Source organism: Lycorma delicatula, chromosome 4 (genome assembly GCF_047948215.1).
Source record: "Lycorma delicatula isolate Av1 chromosome 4, ASM4794821v1, whole genome shotgun sequence".
Classification (NCBI taxonomy): domain Eukaryota; kingdom Metazoa; phylum Arthropoda; class Insecta; order Hemiptera; family Fulgoridae; genus Lycorma; species Lycorma delicatula.
Window position 1 is genome coordinate 95,200,395 of NC_134458.1, and position 24,941 is coordinate 95,225,335.

The 24,941-nt window shown below is 29.1% G+C and overlaps 1 protein-coding gene across 1 annotated transcript in view; it reads right to left on the minus strand.

The window, feature by feature from the left end:
- The window catches only part of fj (four-jointed box kinase), a 124,957-nt gene that overhangs the window by 52,970 nt on the left and 47,046 nt on the right, over positions 1-24,941 (minus strand). The window contains exon 2 of the mRNA XM_075363699.1: positions 22,636-24,320. Within this exon, the coding sequence (XP_075219814.1) occupies positions 22,636-23,350 (715 nt within the window). The 5' untranslated portion in view covers positions 23,351-24,320. The remainder of the gene's footprint in view (positions 1-22,635; positions 24,321-24,941) is intronic.

Consider the following 24,941-nt stretch of genomic DNA (forward strand, 5'->3'; position numbering starts at 1 on the left):
ATTAAAAAAATTTGTGTTCGTGTTCAAAAGATACTTTCTCTATGAAATCTATATTATAAATAAAATAATATTTTTGTAATAAACATTATTTTACCAATCCCTCAAAATCCATTATCCTAAGAAAGCCGATCTGAATATCAGAATACAGCTCTTAATATTCTGGATTTTAAGGATCTTAGAGGAGCTAATATATAACCAGGAGTTGTTGAGTAAGAATAAATTCCATATCTTGGTAAGGTTTCTATTAATGAAAAATATAGCACACGTTTAATTTGAATTTGAAAACAGTCCGATAGTTTGTAAAATTTATACACAGATACTTTAATTAGATTTTACAAAGGTGACTAATGTGTGCAATATATCTCATATTGTTATCAAAAAAAAAAAATCCCTTTCGGCACTCCGGAAGGCGGAGGTAGATTTTACCGGTGCTAAGTAGGGGATAAAAAATATTTCTACCTTAAACTTAAGAAAAACTTAAAATTTGCTCAATACGACAGTGGTTGCATGTGAAAAAATATTTCACATGTTTAGCTACGTCAAGCCCTATCTTCTTACAATTACAGCAACATTTTGGTCATCCCTTGCCGTAAGGGTTGGTCATCTCAAAAATTATTTCAGACGAAGGTTTTAAGTAATGTTTAGAGAACTAACGATCACTTTAAACCGATTCGATACTGTGCCTATTACGGGAGGTATGATTTTTGTCTTCGAAATCCCATTTTTTCCACCCCTGGGCCAATGGTTGATGATATCAAAAAATTTTACTTAATAAGTTTTAGGCCCTTATTCAAAGAATAGTAGGAACTTTAAAATAATTCGATGTTTTACTTAATAAGAAAGTTATAGCGATATATTGTTTTTTCGTAAGAGTCCCCCAATTCTACACCAACGGTCCGATTTGCCTGTTAACGAATTCTACCTAGATTTTAGGTCGTTATACTTTATATATCAATTTGAAAATGATTGGCGCAAAATTACGGCAGTATCGTGTCCACAAAAAAGTGAAATATATATATATATAAACGTTTGAACTGGCGGTGGTTTTGGGGCCTTGGGGATGCGAAACACGAAGTTATGTCGAAATTTTCCGGGAGTCGAATCATGGTACCCATTACAATAGGTCGCTTTCTTATGAAATCTACCTGAAGATTCCCGAGCACTTCAGACTGTTAAAATTAGTTTTAAAAATTGAAAATTTTTTTTTCTATCACGCGCTCTTATCCTATCCGGACAAGGAGAGGAGGAGTAATTTAATTCATTAATAATAGACAGATGTTCATTTATTTTATTAAAATGTGTAGAGGCATAATTACCTGTAGTATACAGACACCAAAAGGTGAACTATTGTTCTGTGAGATCAAACCGAGGACCCTGCAATTTTGTTAATTTATTTACTACAGTGTTGTTAAATGATTGATTGAAAGCATTGCAAATATCCTGCAATTGCTCACCACTTTCAATTTTAAAGTTCTTGCTTGCAACATCCTCCACCGTCGTCCAAGCCTTTTATTAAGGAATGTGTTAACAATTGACCAGGGTTTTTGGTATCTTCACTATATTTATTAAATGTATTAAAATAATTTATTTTTGTTTTACGAATCAGGAACATATTTCTCAATTTTTTAAATCTGTTTCGTAATTGAATAGTCCCTCTATGTCTCTTTACCTTTTCCTAAAGCCTATCTTTTTCTCTAATCAGTGATTCTATTTTATTATTGAATCAGGGATTTTCAAGGTGTCATTGAAAATTATTAATTTTAAATGTACTTTTAGAGTTACTATATATATATATATATATATATATATATATATATATATATATATATTGAGTTTCTTACTAATTTCATTATAAATGTTTTCTGAATTATTCAAATCCAATAATTGCCTCCAGTTACACACTTGAATCTCTTGAGTCACCAATTTATCATGTAATATTTCCTTATGGAAATCATCACTTGAATTAGATCTAATATATCTCTGTTTGAGTTTTAATGAAACGCCAATAAAATAATGATAAGCAAGCTTTAGATTCTATGACAAAAATAGAGTAATCTGTCTGAATTCTTAAATTTCCATGAACTAGACAAGAAAATACTAATCTGTTATTTATTAATTTTATTGGTTTTATTATAGTATATAGCGTACCATAATTGCGCAGGACATTCTAATGACCCGTAGACGTTAGAGAGATAAAATGTATTTATGTCACCGATCAGTATATTCTTTTCATTTTTGAGAATACTATTAGATAACAAAGAATCTAATTCTGCATTAAAAAAATTAACTTTAGGAGATGGATGTTTATAAAAAAAATTAAAAAGCTTTCATTTTTCATCTGAAGATTTATTAATAGCAATTCTGCGTTGGTAAATTTAATAGGGACCTCGTGTATCTGTAACTAACTTTTGTAGAAAATAGTAGTACCACTGCCTCTACCGACCGATCTACAACGAGAAAATAAATGAAAGCCCGGCAAACAATAGCTGTTTGATTCATCTTTAGGTACATTGATTTAAGCAGAATCAGTACATGGGTATGGGTTAGAATTTCCTGTAAATAAATCAGGAGTAGATCCAGTTTTTCCTAATACTTCTGATTTTACATAAATAATATTAAGGGCACCATCAGTAGTTAATAACTCCAAGCTAGATTCAAGAGAATCTAAAAAATGAAATAAAATTTTTATATAAGTGAATATACAAAATCATCTAGGTCCATAGAGATATTTAATGATTTGCTGTTAGAAGTAAAGATTGTAGTTAACGATATTAGAGTAAATTTATGATTAATAGTGTTTAAGTTCTAGTGTTCAGTTGGTAATGTGTAAACTTTTTTGTCAAGTTATTTAATGTTTAGTATACTGCTTAAGTACAGTTCAGTTCCTGTTGTTTAACTAAATAATTTTGTTACCAAAATTTATAAAATAGTTAATTAAGTATGTAAGTTTTAGCAGCTATGAAAGTTTACGATCTACTTAATAACAGTTTTAATTTTTTGTTAAATTTCAACTAAAGACTACAAACTTTTACTACTTTTAGTTTAACTTTAGTATTTAATTTAGATTAATTATAATTGTATTATTAAAAGTAGCGTACGTGAGAATTAGGTTATGTTAAATATAATATATGTAGACATAATATTCATATATGTAATAAAATCCACATGTAATAAAATTATCTTTAGTGGGAAAATCTTTATCACATATTCCACAATTCATTTTCAATATTTTTTTTTTTTTGTGATATCTTCTTTTTTTAAAGCAACTTAAGAACCTCTATTAATATAAAGTTGGAGGTTGGAAAATAAAAATGACTTAATAGCAAAAGAAAGAAACAGTTTTTTTAAAAGAAAGATACAAATTATGAAACCTCTTCCAAGAATCTATGTATAAAACAAGAATACAAACCATAGAAGCAATATATCACATTTGAATAGACATTTTCCAAATCGAAAATGCTAAGTTCAATAAAGCACAAGGATCACCACTGACGTAATGTAATTGTGTAATTAATATTATAATAATAATAGTTTGTTTTTTGGGGGGGAGGGAGGTGGAAATGCATTTATGCATTTCCACCTGGAGTGTCGGGTTCCCAATAGGAGTCATATCCAACCACCATCCGCAGACTACTAACTAAAACCAACCCCTTTCTACCAGGGCTCGACACGGAACCTTCTAACACATTACTTCAGGCCAAGTCCTCCTATCCTATCCTGAAAAGAGCGCTACTTAATTTTCACCTTGCTCATGACTATCCAGGTCGCCCTTCTTCATCCTGAGAATGCTCCCAACAAATCCAGGCCATTCTCCCAGCTGCTCAGGTCAGGGAGCATCGTCGCAATCACGTTATGGGACTCAGTGCTCCAAGATCCCCCTCTTGTATCCCTCGATCTGTCGCCTACCGAACACATTTGAAAAAGGTCTGCTCGGCGTCTTCCCGTACACTGGGGCAATAGAGGCAGTCGGGGGACGGTGCTTTCTCCATGGCGTGGAGATAAGCGCGGAAGTACCCGTGACCCGTTAAAAACTGGGTCACGTAGTACTCCACGGTCTGACCAAAGGGATAAGCGGTCCATTATCCTCTGGTCCCTCTAGGTCTCTCGCCGTGCGAGAAACGTCCCTTCCTCTTAGGTGATGGTCTCCTGGTCTTTGTCTGCCCGTCGTCTCCTGTACGCCGTCTGGCGCTCCTTTACCAGAAGAGCAATGGGTATAACGCCGGCGACCACCAGTAGGGCAGGCTCAGAGACCGTCCGATATGCGGAAGTGACTCGCAGGGCCGCGGTGCGTTGCACCTGCGCGAACTGCTTCCAGTTTCTCTCGAATCTTAATGCCTGGGCCCACACTTCCACCCTTATAACAGGATGGAATGCACCGTGGACATCAGCAGTCGCCGTCTGCTGGCCTTCGGGTTTCCTTTGCCTGACGAAATCAGATGATAGACCGCGCGTCTTATGCTGATCGGGGAAGTTGTTCCTTCTGCGTCGCACGTCATGACCTTCAATAAACCGAACTGTCTGGAGAAAATTAAGGCTGGATTTCAAAGACTAGATGAACGTCCTTCTACAGCAAATCTAATGCAAACCTTTGGATGCCAGCGATTTGGACATACTGCGGTGAGATGTGCCAGGAAACATAGTGCCGTTACATCCCGATGACTCATGCAGGGACCCTCCTGTATGTGTCAGTTGTCATAGGCACCACCGTGCGAGATCCCAGAATTGTTCTACTAGTAAGGATGATTTGGCTATTCAATAAGTCAAGACGATCCAAAAGGTTAACTACTTGGAAGCTAGGAAGACTGTGATCAGCAGAATGCCAAAGGTTGCGTCATATGTGCAGGTTGCTGCAGTCTTGTAGCTTCACAGGACATAATATCGGAAATAGCACCGGTCCTCACAAATATGGCCGAACAAATCATCAATAAAAAAATGAAGAGACGACCATCAAGAGGAAATAGTCCAAAGTCCAAAGAAGATAGCAGAAGTTTCTGAAGAAAAGAACTCCGTAAAGCCAAAGTTTGAGCTTACGACTAGTACACAAAATAAGCAGACGGAAGGAAAAATCGAGTGAAAGCCTGAGCCAATCGCATCTAGTGTAAATGTTCAGCTAGAAAAATCCCTACTTAGGGATCCACGAAACCAGAAACAAAGATGTTAGTAAAGGAAGATTTTGAAAAACGATCAATGGAGCCTCCGAAAGCACGGAGGCCTTTATCTGACGACGAGAAATTCGACCGCCCCACATGTACTAGCGGTGGAGTGCATCCAGTCTGGACTGTGATGTACTTCTGACCGCGCCAACGGAGCCGGTGTCATCCGATGCCGGCAGCAGGAGATCCTCCGAGACTTACGGCGGGGGATCTGAAGATTCCATCACCGGGCCCTCAGATACCTCGACATCGAGGAATTTAGGAAGATGGAGAAGAGAAGCAAAAAAGGGTGGTCTAAAGGGAAAGCTAGGCGATAAAATTTGAGAAGAGACTTCTTTGTGTTTGTATGATGAATTTTTTTTATAAAAGGTGCATCTTTCAACGTTTGCATGAAAGTATTAGTTTTAATATGCGTTTTTAAAAAGTTTTGAACACCTTTAATTAAAAGAGATTTGTGTGATATTAAATGGCAAGGACCCTTTAAACCACCCTTGTCATCTTGTGATTAAAAGTGCTATCAATTTGCCTTTTAAGATTTATATGACAGTGAAGTGTTTTTTTATGACAGTCTATAACCAAATTTCGTATGAAATGGTTAGACAGTTTTTAAAATAGGCTTTTACACCCTTGTTACATTGTGTTTTCGAGGTTTCAATAACCAATGGCAATTTATTTTTAGATGCTCTTTTTGACAAGAATAGTCCCTGACTATGTCGCTAGTGTTCTTTTATAGGGCAGGTAAAAAAGATTTTTTTTTTTTTGAACTGGAAACGGGCTAATGATTCAAAGTAATAGATGCCCCTAAAACCTCAAAAAATAAATAATACAACGATCGATAAAATCAGTATAATGTACATATATAAAAATTATTCTTAGTTATGTATTTTTCATTATTAAAATTACTTTTTTACTGTGTTTAATCTTCGGGTCAAAACCAGTTAAGTCCACTTGATTTCGTCCGTATTCTATAGGAATAGGTTATAGTATTTTAACGAAATCTGGCGGTTAAACTTATCTTAAACTGTTTTCAAATCTTATGTATGTCCTAATGTTCATTTTTGACAGGATCCCTGCCCAACCCCTCTTAATTAAAATATAGTTTTTCTTTATTTATGTGTCAAATACCGAACAATTTAATAAAAACGTTTACGCCCATGTAATTTGTTACATTTGTAACAAATTTTATAAGTAATGTTTTTTTGTGAAATTTCAAATAATAACTCAGAACCCTTTCTGACGAAAAGCTTCTTGTGTGTCGTTGTCATAGAGAATCATACATTTTTTAGGATATTATAATATTTGTGCTTATATATATATATATATATATATATATATATATATATATATATATATATATATATATATATTAAGATAATACACTATCTATCCCAGTTCCTCTTCTTCTGATGCATGTATGCATCTTTGGTATGAGTGACATAAGTTAGTATTGCTTTCTCTAAGAATAGTGATGTTTATTATAGAACCATTTTCTGTTGTGAGTACAATAAAGGAATCGGGCTGGTAGGGTTTACCATGCAGATTTGTAACAGTATTTGCTTCTCTAATTTTTAGCTACCGTGTATGAAAACGCTTTTAACATCAAGAAGAATTGCTATGCATTTTATCTAATATTTCGCTAATGCTGAACGTAGAATATCCTTTCAGAGATCGGTCGTAGAAAAAAGTTTCACAGGTCAAGATAAAGAAAAAAATGTGTATAATCATGAGCTCAGAAAAGGTGCCTTTACAAATCATGCCGACAAAAAGATAGTAATTAGTTTTTCCAAATTACGATACTATATGGTTCTGTAAACGAAAATAATTAGGCAAAATTTACGATTAATTTGGGAGATTTATTTTTATTGTTTTGATTAAACTGAAACTTAAAACAATTGCAATAAAAAAAAAAAGTCTTATTAGTTTGGTGAGAAAATAATTTATTTAACTTTTAACTAACATAAACATTGATTATTTATTTTTTTGATTTTATTGCTTTCAACTTATTTACTTTTACTTATTTACTTTTTGATTTTCATTTTTTTTTTATATAGTTTTTGAGCGAGAAAATAACGGTTTTAAAAAATTCAAATTTTATTGATAAATAAACAAAACTTCATTAATTAATTAGAATTAAACGATTTTAAATGCATTTAAACTTATAAAAAATACTACGAAATAAGTCGTTTCATTGTTTAAATCATTCAGTTTCGTACGAACTGTCATGGAGCTCATTTTGAACAATAAATTGAAATAATTCTTAATAATTTGATTACTTTTATAATCATAATTTTCTTTTTTGTTTTATTAAATCAAAAAAACTAATTTTGTCATCTAGCGCCATATATTTATACAAAAAAATGTTACATGTGTTCTTCTTATGGGATATTTTAGATATTTGATAATAATAAATGATTAACAACAAGTTTGCGTGTTTTATTTTCGTTGAAGTTGACGGAAAACGTTTGGGAATAAAAAAAGCGGTGAAGAGATTTAAAGATTTTTAAATTAATACGTTCGTCATTTTGAAAATCGGTAACAAAAAAATATCTAATTTATTTATTATCTTTTTCGTAAAGTGTCGGTTTAATCGTTCAAAGCGAATTTTGTTACAGTATTTTATTTCTGTTCTTTATATATAGACTTGTACTAAAAAAAAAAAAAACACAATGGAGATAAACCGACGGAAAAAAAATGTTTCTGGATAAATGTTTATGACAACTTTTTGAATTACTTTTAAACATCCCATTTAAACATTTTTAATTACTTTTGGAGAAGGTTTCTGAATTCGACCCTTAAGAAAATTATTTTGGTCGTTGAAACTATTCTTCACCATATGGATGGATTTCGGCAGTTCTTTATATATTTGGTAAAAGAATTTTCTCTGGGATCACGTTGTAACTTATTCCACGTAAATGAAGTCTTTTCTTAAAATTACTTTTCATACGCAAACTATTTGAAAATAGTTTTCATACTTTTATTTTCATTGCTTAGTATATTAAATTATTATTGCAGAATGTTATTCAATATCATTTTGTTATTGAAGGAACTTTTCTCGAGAACATTGCTAGGGAACTCAGGATGAAAAATCATGCAAATTTTCGTATTCCAGAGACCTTTAGTAGATTTCACAATCTAGTAAAGAATTTAGTAGATTTGTGAAATCTACTTCGCATTCATTTATTTATTTTTTTTTTTTATAGAAGTACAGGTTCCTCATCTTTTATGCAATTCTTATAAACGATCTTTTTTCATATGAGCAACGTTTTATAAATACAATTTTATAAAAAAAAACTGCAATAAAACGTTAAATCTGTCTTTAAATTTTTATTTTTTGAGGTTTGAATAAAATTAGAGGTCTGTAATTTAGCACCATTTTTTTAAAGTCAAAATTTAAACATGAATCTGAAAAGTATCATTTTATCTTATGGTTTAAAGGATAAGGTTTTTTAAACCAGTTTATTATTATTATTTTTTTTTTTTTGTAATAAACCACCAGTTCCTAAAAAATATATTTTTATGTACTACGCGAAAATCCTGTATAATCAATCAGAATAAAGTTTAACGTTTATTATACAATATGTATGGATTCCAATTAGAAAGAAAATTTTTAAATTTAATATAGGTACTTTAATAATTTATAAATTTTGGAATCTTATCAGTGACTAAAGTTTCGATTAACACTGTGCAGCGCAGCGCGTTCGGCATCAGAAGTCATTGATGACGCCTAATAGCTGCGGTTACAATCTCTGCAGTAATGATATGTGGTACGCTTGTTCAGTATTATCTGGGTTTGTATAAGAGCTGATAAGTTTAAAAAAAACTGTGTAGGTTGAAAGCTTATAAGAACTTTTTATACTGTTAACTGTACAGCAAGATTAATTTGTTGATTGAAAATTGAGTATTAGAAATGCGAAAAACTAAAACTTCATTTCTATAAAAAAAAATAATAATATTAAATAAATTCTCGTTACTTTTGTAATAATATTTATAATATTAGTTGAAAATAATTCTTAAAATATTTGCCTTCGTATTAATAATTATAAGGCAGCCAAAAGATAGGTTAAACGGTTATATTACTATATCTTTCTTTATCTATGGCGTTCTATCTCCCTCGGTGTGGCGGCAGACAATTGAGGTACAGCCTCTGTCGCACGTTAAATCGTGGCTGACCTATGGCTAACTGTATTTTTATAATGTTTTGGGTTATTGCGTGAAATAAAATAGGGTTATTGCATAAATTGAAGAAGAAGAAAAAATCGTTGTATATGGTGTAATCTTTCTCTTTTAAAACTACATTTTATTCTGTATTGTATCCCGAAATCTTTTCATCAATATTTTATTTTAGAATGTCACGTTGGACCTATTTATAAATATAAATTTAGAGATATACAACGATATCTTTTATTAACAACCAATCTCATTGTTATTATTATTATTTATTTTAGAATTGTTTATGTAAGTTTCTTTGTTATATTTGTTTTATATATATATATATATATATATATACAAATATATAAATTTGTTAATTCAACTCTTTCATTAATAATATTCCGTTTTATTTAAACACTATCTATTTTATTTCATTCATAATTTGTAAAGTTAATAACTGTACTTTTCGGGTTGTTACATCTTTACAGATGAGCTTGTAGTATAAAAATTGAAGTAAAAATTCCAGTAATCTTATTTCATTCCCCGATTTCGTTTTTGTTAATCTGTACAATATAAACAGTACTAAAGTTTTACTTCAAAAAAACTACAGAAAAATAGTGACTGATTTTTTAAGCAAAATCTACTTTAAACCACAGAAAAAGGTACAGAAAGATTCTCTACTATCTTCCTAACGACTGATTTTTCTCATTTCTTTAACCTATTTATAAATTGAACAATTTTTCAGTTATCAGCCAGTTTTTAGCTATTTCTGTCAGGAATAGTTATTTTCAGAACTTAAAAAAATCTGATTTTGTTCGTATCGGTATCCTGAGGAAGAAAACATGAATACTAATGAAAAGAAAGGAAAGCATTATTACGTGGTGGAAGATAAATAAAAATGCAATGAAACATATCGTGCCAAAGCGGGCGATGTACAGTAACTCTTGTAAAAAAAAAATGATTACCTGTTGCATTGTCTTATGAGCAACGGTTCACAATGTAATCCACCTAATATATATTATTATATGATGTTTCAGTGCATTTCCCTCTTTGTCGGAATTGTTTTAAAAGAATTTTCTTCGTAATATCACTTCTATCCTGTCATAATAATGGCTCATTTTAATTACTCAACACGTCTTTTTATTCAGCTTAGAGTAAAAAAAAAAAAACATTTTTAGTTACTCAATTTAAAGAAATAATTATTACTGACTGAGATAGTATTACTTAGATAATGTCTGATAACCGGAAAATATTGGTCTAAAAATGGGAAAACTGGACAAGAACAGTAAGAAAACGTTAGATATGTCGTAAATTAATATGACAGTTAATATGTCTAGATATTAATATGATAGACAGTTAATATGTCGTAAATTTAGAATTTTATGTTCATTTTTCAAGAAGATAAAGTCGTGTTAGGTTAAATAGTAGTAGAAATAGAGTATCCAAAAAAAAAAAATACAATGAAATTGTAAACTGTACGGTAAGTCTCGCAGATAACAAAATTATACTAATATTAAAAAAGGTGAGAGACTACATTTCTATTATAAAAATCTGTTATTAATTTAGGATTTTGTTAAAAAAAAAATACAGTAATTTTGTCATGTACAGGTTTCTTCTGCGATTTCATTCGTCACGTATGCTTTTCAAGAAGAAAGGAACTGGTTACTATCTTATAACTTTATATTTTTTTTACCTAAATATCCTTGGGATACCTAAGGATGAAATCCATGAGTATTGTAATCGTACAAGACTTTTCTCATTTGAGTTGATTTTCTGGAGTAATTCCAAACACTAAACTAACAGTTTCAAGCTCGATTAACTAGTTCTTTCAAGCTGGATTAACCGTTGTACTTTTTTCATGTACTACGAGTATACTCGTAAATATGCCTGTATTCAAAATCTGAACCTGAGATAAGGTTGATGTCAAAATGTAAAATTTTTTTAGTACAGTTTTCCATCTACCGTTAAATTTTTCACAATCTTAATATATATATAAAATAGTTTTAAGTTTTCCCCTGAAACAAAAATTTATATGTCCGTGAAATTATACCTCCATTAAACACCCATGATATAGTTGTAAAAATAAAGTATAGATTTCATGACGGAATAGAAAGAGGTGAATTTTACAATCGATCCCCTTTATCTTCCTTTATCAAGAAGGTAGAATTGCGATTGCTGGAGAGTTAAAATAAAATCTCAATTTACACATTTAACCGATCTTAAGATATATCATATAACTTAAAATATTTAACCTAATATTTGTAAAATTTTGTTTTTAACTACTTGTAAAAATATTAGAGTGATTTTTGTATAATGTATTCATTCTTTTTACATCAAATTATTCAGAAAGCTATTTTGTTTGCAGAAGTGTTTATCTCTCTGTCATTTAATATATGGTATATTAATTTAAAAAAAATAAGTTAAACGTACGTTTAATTGTTTAAATAAATATTTAAAAAAAATAATTTATGGATTTTTATAGATAAAAGTATATGTAGCGTATTTAAATAATACTACTAACATTTTAATTAATTATACAAAAAATTAAATTAAACTTATACCTATTAAATGTATAAAAGGCACAATTTTATATCTTTTAATACATTTAAATAAGCTTAATTTTATTTACATATATATTCATTTTGAAGAGTTTTCATTTATTAGAATAAATTTGTTAAAATGATTGCATAAAAGTAGCTCTTAGTGAAAGAAAAAGATCATTCCGATTTCGTATAATAACACTACTTGATCAAAAAGCGTACAATTTAAAAACTGTTTCTGTTAAAAAATACCTAAGCTATCGATCAAAAACGTGGAATATTTATAAGTTAATGAAGCAAAAACTGATGAAAAATAAACTTATCATGTAAAGGTTAATAGTATTTAGGAATTTCAAATGAAAAATAGTGTTTACCTGGATATGTTACGGATGTAGAACGGATACTGAAATTTACAAGAGTAAAAAAAACGGAAAAAAGGAAAAGTAACATAGATAGGAAAATATCATCACGATACGGTAAGATGACACTAAAAGATAAATATGGAGATATTACGAAAGACAGGATAGATGAACCGTCTGGAAAAGTAAAGCTTTGATCATATTTTACTCGTACAGGAAAGGATAGGAAAAATGGTAAGAAGACTAAAAAATATGTATGTTTTTCAAGGATTTCCCCGCATATTAATTTTCTTATTGGTAATAAGCAAAACTAGAAGGCAGTCAAAATTTGGATTCACAAGTCTAGTATTGACCGACTTGATGAGAGGAAGACATGTCCTGTTTGCGTAAATCGGTTGCAAAACCCTACTATTTGTCAAATTTGGTTTTAACTAGGTGTATTTAGCTTCAATAAGTATAAACTTTTACTAGCAATGACAATCAGTTCCAGATTTTATCAGTTAAAGCAGTTTTAACTATTTTTTGAATGCGATTTTTTTAAAGTAATTTTAATAAACTATTTTTTTTCCAAATGTTTGATATTGTTTGGTTTTCATATTTTTTTTAACAGGAATTAATAAAGGAGTCGATTACAGTTTATTTTTCTCGATATTACATAAAAATATAATCCGCTAACATAATTAATGATCAATTTTCTTTCACTTTTTGAAGTTGATAAGATTTAATTTTTTTCTTTCCCAGATAATACAAAACAAAAAAACAGTGCTTTCTCATATCGAAGACTACTATTAAATTTAATCCTCGATATATAAAAGAGATTATCACAATTTTAAATCATAAATTATAATGACATTACACTTAAATTTTTTTTTAGTATAAAAAAAATGTCCAATAGAGTACTATTTGGTTCACAAATAAACTTTTTTTTTCCACTTTTTAGACTGAAAAAATTTCGATATTTCGTATTTTCTCTCCTATCAATCGAATTTCTGGTTGGAAAAAATGTTTAAAAAGTGATCCTTGATAGTTTTAAATAATTTTTCCGTTTATATTTCTAGGCTTGTTAATCGTATTATTATATTTATTTAAAAATTTACTGATATCTGCATTTAGTGTTGTTTTATACATGTAAATCGGTTTTGTGATTGTATCTAACATTTTGGCAGAAAAATTAAGTATAATAGTTGTGAACGATATGGAATAAATGTTACTTGCTTGATTAGTTCAACGCAATTCGTTATACGTTCAACGCAACCAATTAGGGCTGAAGACTTATAACAGCGACACAAAACGGTCGTCCTCGAGTAAAATCACAAAAAAAACTTAATTATTATTATGTGGAGATCTTATTGAAAAGAATAAATATAAATAATTATTTACTAAATGCAATTCAAAACTGGTTTGAGTAAATAAATTTTTCATATCCTCAACTTGCATATACTTATTTTGTTTATTTATTTAATAAAAGATTCTTTAGAAAGATTTATAGATATAAAAAGTTCTTAGTTCGCGTAGTTAAAATAAATAGGCAAAGTATAAAAATTTTGTAATCGTTTTTAATTTCAAAATTATTACTTAAAAAAAAATTAAATCAAATTATAAATCTTGTAGTTATGTAAATTTAATACAAAAACATCGAGCTTAAATATTAACACCTTAAATAATACAGTTTTTTGTACTTCGGTATTCGTCAAAGGAATTATCTTATAAAAAATGGTAAAAAATATTATACATTTTTGATGGAACGATAAACATCTACAATAAAAAATCATTATCTAATCTAACATAAAAAGAGAACATATTTTAAAAAGTAAAAATTAAATATTAAAAAATGTTTGCTTGTACATTTTTGATTTGATTAAACCGGAAAATTTATAAATCTGTTTTATATTTGTAAAAATAACAACATTGTATTTTTAACTATTTTACAAATTCAGAATCGGTTTAGTTACAAAGCGACAATATTTAATTCGGCAATGTAAACTTAAAATTTTTTTTAAAAACTTTATTTTAATTATGCGATTATAAAATAACACGACGGTCTTTGAATACAAGTATAGTTTAGCAGCTGGTATTAATTATAATTAATACCGTGAATACCTAAAATAATGCTCTTAATTGAAATTCTTCGGACATATACGAATAACGCACATTGTTTTTAAATTACAAATGGGGTCACAGCATCACAAGTCGATTGTAGAAACAGCGATTGGTAAATATTAAACATTTTCCGGTCAAATGGTTATTTATTTGATAATATTAAAGATAAAATTTCTTTTTCCATTAATTAATTATTTTTGTAGACAATTTTCCCCCTAAAATTTCGCAATTAAACTCTGGAGTAGTTAATTTCGATGAAACTTTTTAAAAAATTAATAAATAAAAAATAAGTAAACCATCTGAATTTTAAACCATCACTTCACAAATACATTATTAGACCATTAAAATTTATTAAAATCTTTAAAAAATAAATGGTATCTTTTTTTATTAATTTGTGTCATTAAAACTAAATTAATCAATGTTTTCTATACTTTTTTGTAAATGGAACGTCAGTTGAATTTTCCTTTTTGTTTGAAAGTAAAACTACCAAATTCTATTATTTCTATATTTGAATACTACTATAAATTATTCAATTGTTATTTTAATAAATTTTGTAATATTTATTTAACTTTAAGCCTATTTCTTCTTCTTCTTCTTCTTCTTATTTTTTCGTAATCACTATCGATCGTCGGTTATCACACCGGGTACCATCATTTTATCTTGATGTTATCAACAGCTGTTGAAATATTTCACCCTCAGACATTCCAAACCCGCTTGAGAATCTTAGAAAAACAAGATTCTTCTTCTATCTTGGCCACGCTCATCCAGAATCTTCCCTTCTAGCATTTAATACAAAATCTCATATTTTCTCGGATGTTTTATTATGTGCCGGAATATTCTGCTTTCATTCTCTTGATGTTCTTACTAATTCTAATGTTTTATCCGTGCTGTTGAGAACACTGATATCTAATCCTATTCATCTAACTCGTTTTCAATAATCGCCTGAAAATCCATTACTCAAAATCATCTTCATATTTCAGCATCGTCTCGGTTTGCGTCCATGATACTACTCCGTGTTTTAAAACAGGAAGACGGTCTCATAGAAGTACTAGGTTCGAGTCATTACTGCAGAAAACTTTCCTCATTTTAACAAAAGCAGCTCGAGCACTTTCGATCTGTATTTTAATTTTTACTGATTGATTCCATTAAAATGGATAGTATTGCCAAAATAAAAACAAGTTTTTCGACCATCTCAAATCGTTTACGACTGATGGGCAATACGATTGTCCTAAAGAATGGAGCGCTTACTAATGATCACAAAAAAATTACGATGAAATTGTTAACCATACGGTAAGAGTCTCGCAGATATCATTTCTTCCGCTCAAAAACAAAAATTTTCTGTAATAAAATAAAATTGTTTTTAACAATATGATACTGATATCAAAAAAGGTAAGACACTACATTTCTATTATCAAACTCGGTTATTAATTTAGAATTTTTTGTTTAAAAAAACATACATGTTAAATATATGTAATAGACAACAGATATACAGTAATAGATTATAAACAATGTTTAGGCGTTACATATAATAAGCAAAAAATAGAAATATTTATTACAGAACTCTTACAGGCCCGATTTCATTTATATATAATACACATCACATTTACAAAAATAATACAATTCTTATGATTATTCGTGGTTTAATAAATGAAATCAGGCCGGTAAGAGTTTTGTAACAAAGTTTTCAATTTTTCGCTCATTATATGGAACCCATAAACATTGTTTATTATCTATTATTGAATATTTATTGTCTATTGGTTAAATTTGACAATTATAAATTTCTGTCAAAAATTTATTTTCTATCTGGGTTTTTATATTGCATGTTGACTTATTAGTGATTCAACATCTTTTCTTCAGTTACACAGTTTTTTGAAAGTAATTTTCACCTTATATTTCACTACAACTCGCATTGTCTTTATTTTAAGTGTTCAACATTATTTCAAGTTTTTAACTTTTCAACGTGATGAAAATTCGGTTTTTTCGTTGAATGTATGTTTCAACGCAATATATTTACTAAAGGATATAAATTTAAAAAAATAAAATAAATGCGTTTTGCATTACTTTCTTTCATACTCTGATTTTTTTTTAGCAACAGATGTATCGGTTATTTATTTATCTAGCCTTACTTCGTTAATTACCGTACTTTTTATATATAAGAATAATAAAAATACAATTTATTGTTGTTTCTTTGACGTTCAGAATGTGTTATCATAAAAAATGTGGTGTGTAATACATATCAGATTTACAGAAGTCATACAAGCCACTCGTTGTTTAATAAATGAAATCGGACCGGCAAGAGTTTTGTAACAATTTTTTCTATTTTTGGTTTATATAGGAAAGCTTAAACATTGTTTATTATCTATTATTGTATATCTATTGTCTATTACATATATTTAACATATATTTTTTTTTAACGAAATTCTAAATTAATAACAGCTTTTCATTATAGAAATGTAGTGTCTCACCTTTTTTGATATCAGTATCCTTTTGTTATCAGCGAGACTCTTACCGTGCGGTTTACAATTTCATTGTAATTTTTTTGGATATTACTGCGTTTTGTTAGATTATTCTTTTATTTTTTTATGAATAAGGTCCATAAGACTTTATTCATAAAGTAAATAATCCATAAGATTGTTATCTTATAGATTTATTATTAGAATTTATGCCTTTCAAGAACAAACAAATCTACATTTTTTGAATTTCTCGGGCAATTTTTTTTTGTTGATAGTCATATAATTTGTCATCATTAGTCATATCATACACTTCATACCATATTTTTCCTTTTTTAATAAAACTGATATGACCTTCACGATCGAAGATCCGTGATTTAATATTGCACTTGTTACTTTGTAAGTGTAACCCTCGATTTTTATCGTTTCCGTGGACATACTTTTTATATTATCATTATTAAATGAAGTTTTTTTTTTTATTTCTCCACCAATTAGATCAAATAGTTCTAATTGTAGAATAAAAATTTTACCAATCGAATTTATTTTTGTTTTATGTAACAAATCTTTGTTACCGCATTTGCAATACTTTCCTACTGTCGTGTTTTATTAGCAGCTATAATGTCTTGTAAACTAATACTTTTATTTTGTTTGTTGAAGTGATGAGAATTAAAAAAATTGCTTTATTTCAGTACTTTCATTTAGAAGAGCATTTACTATTACAACAAGCTGTAGTATATTTTATTTTAAATTTTATTATTTCAAGTACATTATCAAGTTTTTGTACGAAATCATTCGTAAATTCAAAGGCGCCGTTAAGTACTGCTACCTAGCGGTGCGATTCGTAAACTCACCTTTTTGAGAAAAAGTAACATAATCGAGTGCCACGGTTCATCAATGAAAGAAAAAATGTTGTCTAACAAAAATTCGAGGTATTTTTTGAAAGTATTCATTATTACAAATCTAAATGAACTGAAATTTTATATTTTCATGTTTATTTTTTAATTTACTTTGCCATTTTCATTTCACTTTTAGGTTATGTCATATTATAGTTCGCTGACTTCGCCGTGCCGTCCAGTTCTGCGGACTCTTACCGGCGAAGTTCTAACGAACTTCTTGATTTACTAGGATTTATAGAGTCTTATTTGAAATTAGAAGTTAACAAAGCCTTATATCATTTAAGTTTTATCAACATATCTAATATTACTCAGAGTTACATTAATTAGAGTAATCTGAAGAGTCATATAATTAAAGTTACAATTATAGATTTTTTCCTAAAATTATGTTATGATTTTACGATTAAAATAAAACGAGCGTAATCGTAGTACAAGAGTACTTGTAGGAAAAAAGAAAAACAAGAAAATTTTATAATCAACTCATCGGAATTAGTAAAACAGGTTAATTAAAAAATCGTTGATTTTTCTACGATAAGAAAACCGAAATAAACCGAATTAAAGAAGTTAAAAAATACCTAAAATTTAAAAATGTAAAAGAATAAACATAGAGGACCATTTAAAACTAAAATTATAATGTTAGAGGGTTTCCAAGAATAATGACTAGGAAAAAAATTTGGAAATGAAATGATCGAATGAACGGGAACGACATGCTGAAAGAATGAAGTGATTCTCGGAAGAGAAAAAACAGCATTGAAGAAAGGAACGCGGTAATAAAGATTGAACGAAAGAAAGAGATCGAAACGCGGTAATAAAGCGACCAAAATCGAAAAGGAGAAAAATTTGTTATTTTCAAAAATGATAGTGACGTCCCGTTAGTCAGAAAGTATTATTTCTAATATATCTCTTTTTAGTTTTCTTGAGAATTTGTGATTAAAATAAAATAAGCGGAAGTTTAAATGTTAAATTTATCTTTTTTTATAAATAAAATTTAATGATTTTGGGGTAGCCGGTCAGATTACCTTCCACGGGATATCTTTAAACATCCTTTCAAGCTACTTTATTTTCTTTTTTCAAACTATTTGAAAAATTAGTAAGAAGTCACTACTTCTTACAATATTAAAGTCGTTTCGGTAATTTAGGGTTATCTTTTGTTATACATAGTAAATATCAGGTAAGACTTTTCTTTTCAACAGCTATAACTAGTTATTAAACCTTTAATATTTTGTAACTTTGATTTTTTAATTTAAAAAAATATACTAATCGAATTAGATTATCTAATCAAATTTATTTGTTTTTTAAATTATTTTTTTTATTTCAGAAAAAATTAGCGATTATAAAAATCTAAACTACAGTTTTATTAAGAAAATAGAACACATTAAAGTAAAGGAATGTTAAGGAGAAAGACCAACACTCAGGTGACACCGGGTAGAAAAGGGTAGATCTCACCTGTACTTCCGCTACATTAACATCCCATTATCACCCCTTAGCATAGCTTCTGACAAGTGGAATGTTGTGTACCCGTTAAACGTTTTAAGATAACTTTGATGTATTATAATTTGTAGATAATTAGTAAAATAATTACATTTTTTTACCGATATGCACCGACTAAACAGTATTCTAAAACTAAATTTACACGTTATGATTATCTACATTAACCGGTAAAAGGAATAACCTAATGAAAAGTAAATAAGATTTCATAATGTTTTGCTCAACACGTTCTAAATTATGAGATAATTTGATTACAGAAATAATGAATTAAAAAAAACAAAAAAACAATAGATTAATGTAATATGGAAGCGTAATGTGGATAACGAGAACAATAATAGGTAAATATTAATATTTAAAAACTGCTTATGTTAAATTTTAAAAAACTGTATTATTCCGGAAATAATATTACAAAAGAATCAAAGTAGATTACCCAGAAGCCATAACAACTTCCTTGTATGATTGAACATTTACAAGCACAAAAAACATTCATTAAAAAAAAAAGAAGGGTATTGTTATTAAATAGGATACATTTTACTGTAATTAGGATAGGGTTACTCCTGATTGCAACTACCTATTCCATTTACTATTATTTTTTTTTAGTAATCAGAAATGAATTTTGTAGAGTATGAAAAATGCCAAGCCTAACCGGGATTTGAATCGAGAACCTTCCGAATGAAAGGTAGAATTGTAACCGTTTAAAAAATAAAATTTGTAGAGCTTTTAAACAATAAAATATGGTTTTGGAGAAATATTACAACAAACGAATTCGATTGACGAGTTATTATGTGTGTGTGTATGTGCGTGCGCGCTCGCGCGTGGAGCCACCCAGGGCTGTAAGTGGAATATTATATTAGTTAAAATATAAAGATTTAGGAACCGTCAAATACGTTGAACATTTGAAGATTAACGCAGAAGAAAATAAAAAAGACCATAACAATTTAAATCAATTTTTTATGGAAAATAAATCGGTTACAGGTAGGAATGGATCGGATAAATAGGCAAACGGCATATCCACTTACAAAGTTCAATAGGAGCGTCCGATTGAAAGATCTTTATGAGATTTGTTTTATTGATCCGATATTTTATCGTATCATCCGGCTGCATTCAATCTTACGGTTTATTCATCGGAGAGAATTGTTGCTTTCACGAACAACGGTAATTTATCGTGACGTTCGCTGACTGTTATGCATTAGAGTAACAATTATTCAGTCCAACCTTTCGAATAGAGGCAGTATATGTACCCAGCACGATAAAAAGAGCTCATTGATTTTTACGCTATCTCTCGCTTACATTCTTAGGCCGATGATACATATAAAGCAGCGGATGTACTACAAGAATCGATCTCTATTTTACTTTCTGTTAGAGTAATGATGTTAATTATGTACCCGTTCACTGTGACGATTTGGTTCTTATGTGATGTTAAACACCTTTGCTCGACGCAGTGTAATGATGTGCAAATTTGTATTCGGCACGATGAAGAACCAGTGAGATGCAAGTTTATTTCCTAATTTTTCCTGTTAAACCCGACATATTTTTTATACTAAAGCTTTTTTGTAGTCGCTAGTGCTTAAGTCAAATCACCTGCCAGAGATTTTTTATAAACCGTACGATTAGATATGAAACTGTAAATATCCGCTGCATCGTTTAAAATATGCCAAAATGTTGACTGCAATACAGTCTTTGGTTTATCGTATAATTAATAACTGTTAACAAACGAAGTAAAACCTTTTCATTCAAACAAAATAGATTTTATCTTTTTTTGTTGTTCTGTACTATAAATTTTGGCTTTTTTGAGAAGAAAAATGTTCCATTCTTTCAACCGATAAATTATTTTATTTCGCATAAGGTTTTATAAAAACTACGATTAGCGTAATTTAAGTTATGTTTTGCTTCTTTTTTTTTTGTGATGTGAAAACAGTTAATTCAAGTTGTGTCATGTACACCGCGCTGATAGATTTGTTATTGAGGGCTAGTAGAACATCATACTACATTATAATTTTTTTTTAACATGGTGACTTGAATTCTAGTATTTCTTTTTTGTTATAAAAATATTTTATTTTTTGTGAATGTAATTTAATTATGTTAAAAAAAATAATAGTTTTGAATTGATGATAGTTACATATATATATATATTTATTTTTTTAAACTGATATAAATTTGTTGTTGGATAATTATTTGTTGTTGTTATTATTATAATTATTATTATTGTGTATATTTCATAATAATTTTTAATTGTTTAATTTACATCTCATACATACTGAACGGTAAATTTATTTCATTTCTTAATAAGCTAAATTTGTTTAGATTTACAACAGAAATAAAAATTTACTTTTAAACTTTTATGATATTTTTATTGTTTTTTTGAAAAAGAAATCTGTAATATTTAGCTACTAATTATACACTTGTTGATTACATTTTGTTTTAATTTTATTTAGTTTTTTCAATATTTATGTAATTTTTATTTTATTAAAATCATCTACGTTTTGGAATAACTGACTTTATTTTGTAATGCGGTGGTAAATATTCTAATTGTTTTAGCAAATGTTTAATATATATATTAAGTTCAAAATATGTTTTCTAATCTTTTAAATTTATTTGGTGTAATTTTATGTTATTTTATATTAATGCTTATACTTCTTCAGTGGTTGGACAAATGTTACGACAACCGTTCACTCCTTCTTAACATTCATTTTGCTGATGATTGTAGATAGACATAAGCACGAAAGGACAGCTACACGTAAAATATATTGCGTTCTATAGTTATTTTTTTTTTTTTGTCTAAGACAGTATAGAAATAAAATCTCTTTTGGAATACATCATTCAGGACTGGTTCCGTAGATTTCTATATTTCTTTCTATTTTGTGTTAATCTTTTATCTCAACATACCTCCCATACCGTAAGATCTTTAATTACTCTATAAATCTATTCCTTTTTTCTTACAGGTTGTAGCTTTTGTATTTCGTTTTAAATTAATTTAACTCCGGTGCTTTTATATATAACCTACCGATCTGTACATTTTCAAATAAGTTCGATAGAATTATTTTAGTTCTCCGATTGGTCTGTTTTATTTTCAACTTTATCGATTCTCTTAATTTTCAGTAATACCTTTTAACCGCAAATAAGGTATGAAATATCAGTACGCTTTACCTTTTTAGCTTTGCTGTCGAATACATTTTTCTACGGAGTTTACACTTCATAAAAACATATTTTTCAGTTTAAAATTTCATCATATAACAAAATTAATCCTATAAAAATATACGATAAAAACTACAAAAAAATTAAAAATTAGTTTAATAAGATGATAAAAATTTAATAAAATGTTGAAAAGTAATTTAATTATTAAAATTATTTTATCGATTTAAAAAAATATATTGGGTTTTCCGATCGTAAAAAAGAAATAAGTAATTAAATAACATATTATTTATCTAAATAGAAGATCATAACAAAATTTTACGTCGGTTTCTTTCTATTATTAAAGAGAAATTCTACTGATAAAAACTTACCGTCGGTGAATGTGATGAGTCGATTTTGCATTCTTCCGCATCCTTGTTCCAATTTCGAAACCTGTGCGTTGTGAAGAAATCGTCTCCATCTGTCGGCGTCGTTTTCATCGTAACCGGAGGGCAGACGAGCTTCCATTTCTTCCGACCAGAATATACCGTCCAAAAGACCTCCTTTCGCAGCGGATCCCCCCGTAGCACCGGTCGAAGTAGACGAGGAAGTCAACGACGGAGAAGAGACGACTCGTTGGTATCCTAACGGCTGTCCCGCCACCGGTATATCGGATATGAATGAAACACTACGAAATGGCTGCGATTCGTTATAGGATTTCACTTTTTCCGAACTGTTATTCGAATTCGCATAGTTTTGTATCGTATAACGGTTTATATTATCGTCTTTAATCGTATCTGTTGTATAGTTTAACACTAAAATATTTGACGCCGTTTCGTTTACGGCGAGGCTAATTTTTGGTAAAATTACAAAAGGTATTAACACACCGATCGAAAGACCAAGTACAAAGGCTATTATCGCGGTTAATATGAAGATAGTCCTTTTTAAATTTGAATTTTTAATAGGTTCGTAAACCAGCCATTGTCTATCCATATCTGAGCTTCGTAGAAGCAATGTTCTTAAAATGTTATGAAATTTAGATTTTCTTCTTCTTTTTTTATCGTTCAAGTCTATCATTTTTGGTATAAATATTTGTTCTTTGCACATTTTTTACTCGAAAAATAAAAACAGAGGCGTATTAGAAATCAATAAATTCGACTAAAAATACACAAATACTATTAGTCATTTTTTAATTTTAATTTTTTTAAAACGGTCACTGACGTGTGCAGTCTGTTAAAGTGGAAACGTGCGACTGTTGCCTGGCCGCTGACGCACTGAAAGGATGGAAAATATATGGAGTAAGAAAAGTAAATATCGTTTAAATATAGACTTTCATCGAGTGCTCAATCACTGAAGGCTTTAAAAGAACAACTTTTCATTGTTGCTCCTTATAACGAATTCCTAGACTCTCCAGTATGTTGACTTAGTGGGAAAGAACCGTGCTCAAACCGAATGCCTCCCGACTAGCACACACATAGCCTTTAAAACTTCACTCGCCTAACATTCACCCACTCTCTTTATCACACGCACTCCGTCTCTCTCGCACTCTCTCTCTCTCTGTATATATCTCCCCTCTTCTTCACCCCATTACTTTTGTTGAAGATCCACCAACCGGATTCAGGAACTGTGACTAAATTTACATAAGTTTATTTTAACACCGTATTCAACGTCCGGTAATCATATCTCTTGAAAAGAATGTTTACTCTTTTTTATTACTATTATTGTTATTATTATTACTATTATTATTATTATTATTTCTATTAAAAATTACACGTAAAATTTATTCTTCGATCTATCACTTCTATTCCGTTTCGGCAAACAGTGGATTTTAAATATGTAGGTATGTATGTATATACATTTTTCCCTTACAAAATAAAAATGATCAATGTTTTTTTATTATTATAATTTTTTTGTTATTTTATCACGCCTTATTTTACATTTATTTATCACTATGTCACTGATCGATCACTATCCACGTAGATATTTAATAATAATAATCTGCTTCCATTACATTATTATTACCCTGTTCTTTTCTTCTTGTAATTTTATACGTGTGCTATTTTCAACAATATCCAACCTGTAACAAATAATATTTTCATTGTATCATTATATTTGTTATATTACAATGATCATACTTATAAATATTAATAAAATATATATTTATTGTCATAGAAAGAATAGAAATAGCGTAAATATTGGATGAAATTAATTTTGCATTTTTACTATAGCTTAATTTAATAAAACACACCAGAAACTGTCATATAATTCCATTTTATGGATCACATTAAAAGATATTGTTTTACAGAAACCGGCTTATGCCAAATCTAAAACCTACTTCGTCGCAAACGAAGTAGGTTTAGTAATAAGCGGAACCGATACTTACCAAAATTTTAAAGCTAAATTTCTCAAAAACGATTAGTATGATGATTATGGATTTCCTTTTGATGATGAAATTCTACTTTGTGTAACTCGTGCGGTATACCGATTTTTTCGTATGTTTTACACTTGCCGATAGTTCTTTCAGAACCATTGAAAAATAAAAGCATTTCGGTTTAAAATATTATAAATTGTTCAACACCGATTTTGATACGATTTATTCAAATTAATTAAATTTTTGTACTAAAAACTGGAGTTATTAAAACAACATTTAGCTTCAAAATATTATAAAAATCGGAGGTTTTTTCTTTTTTAATTATAT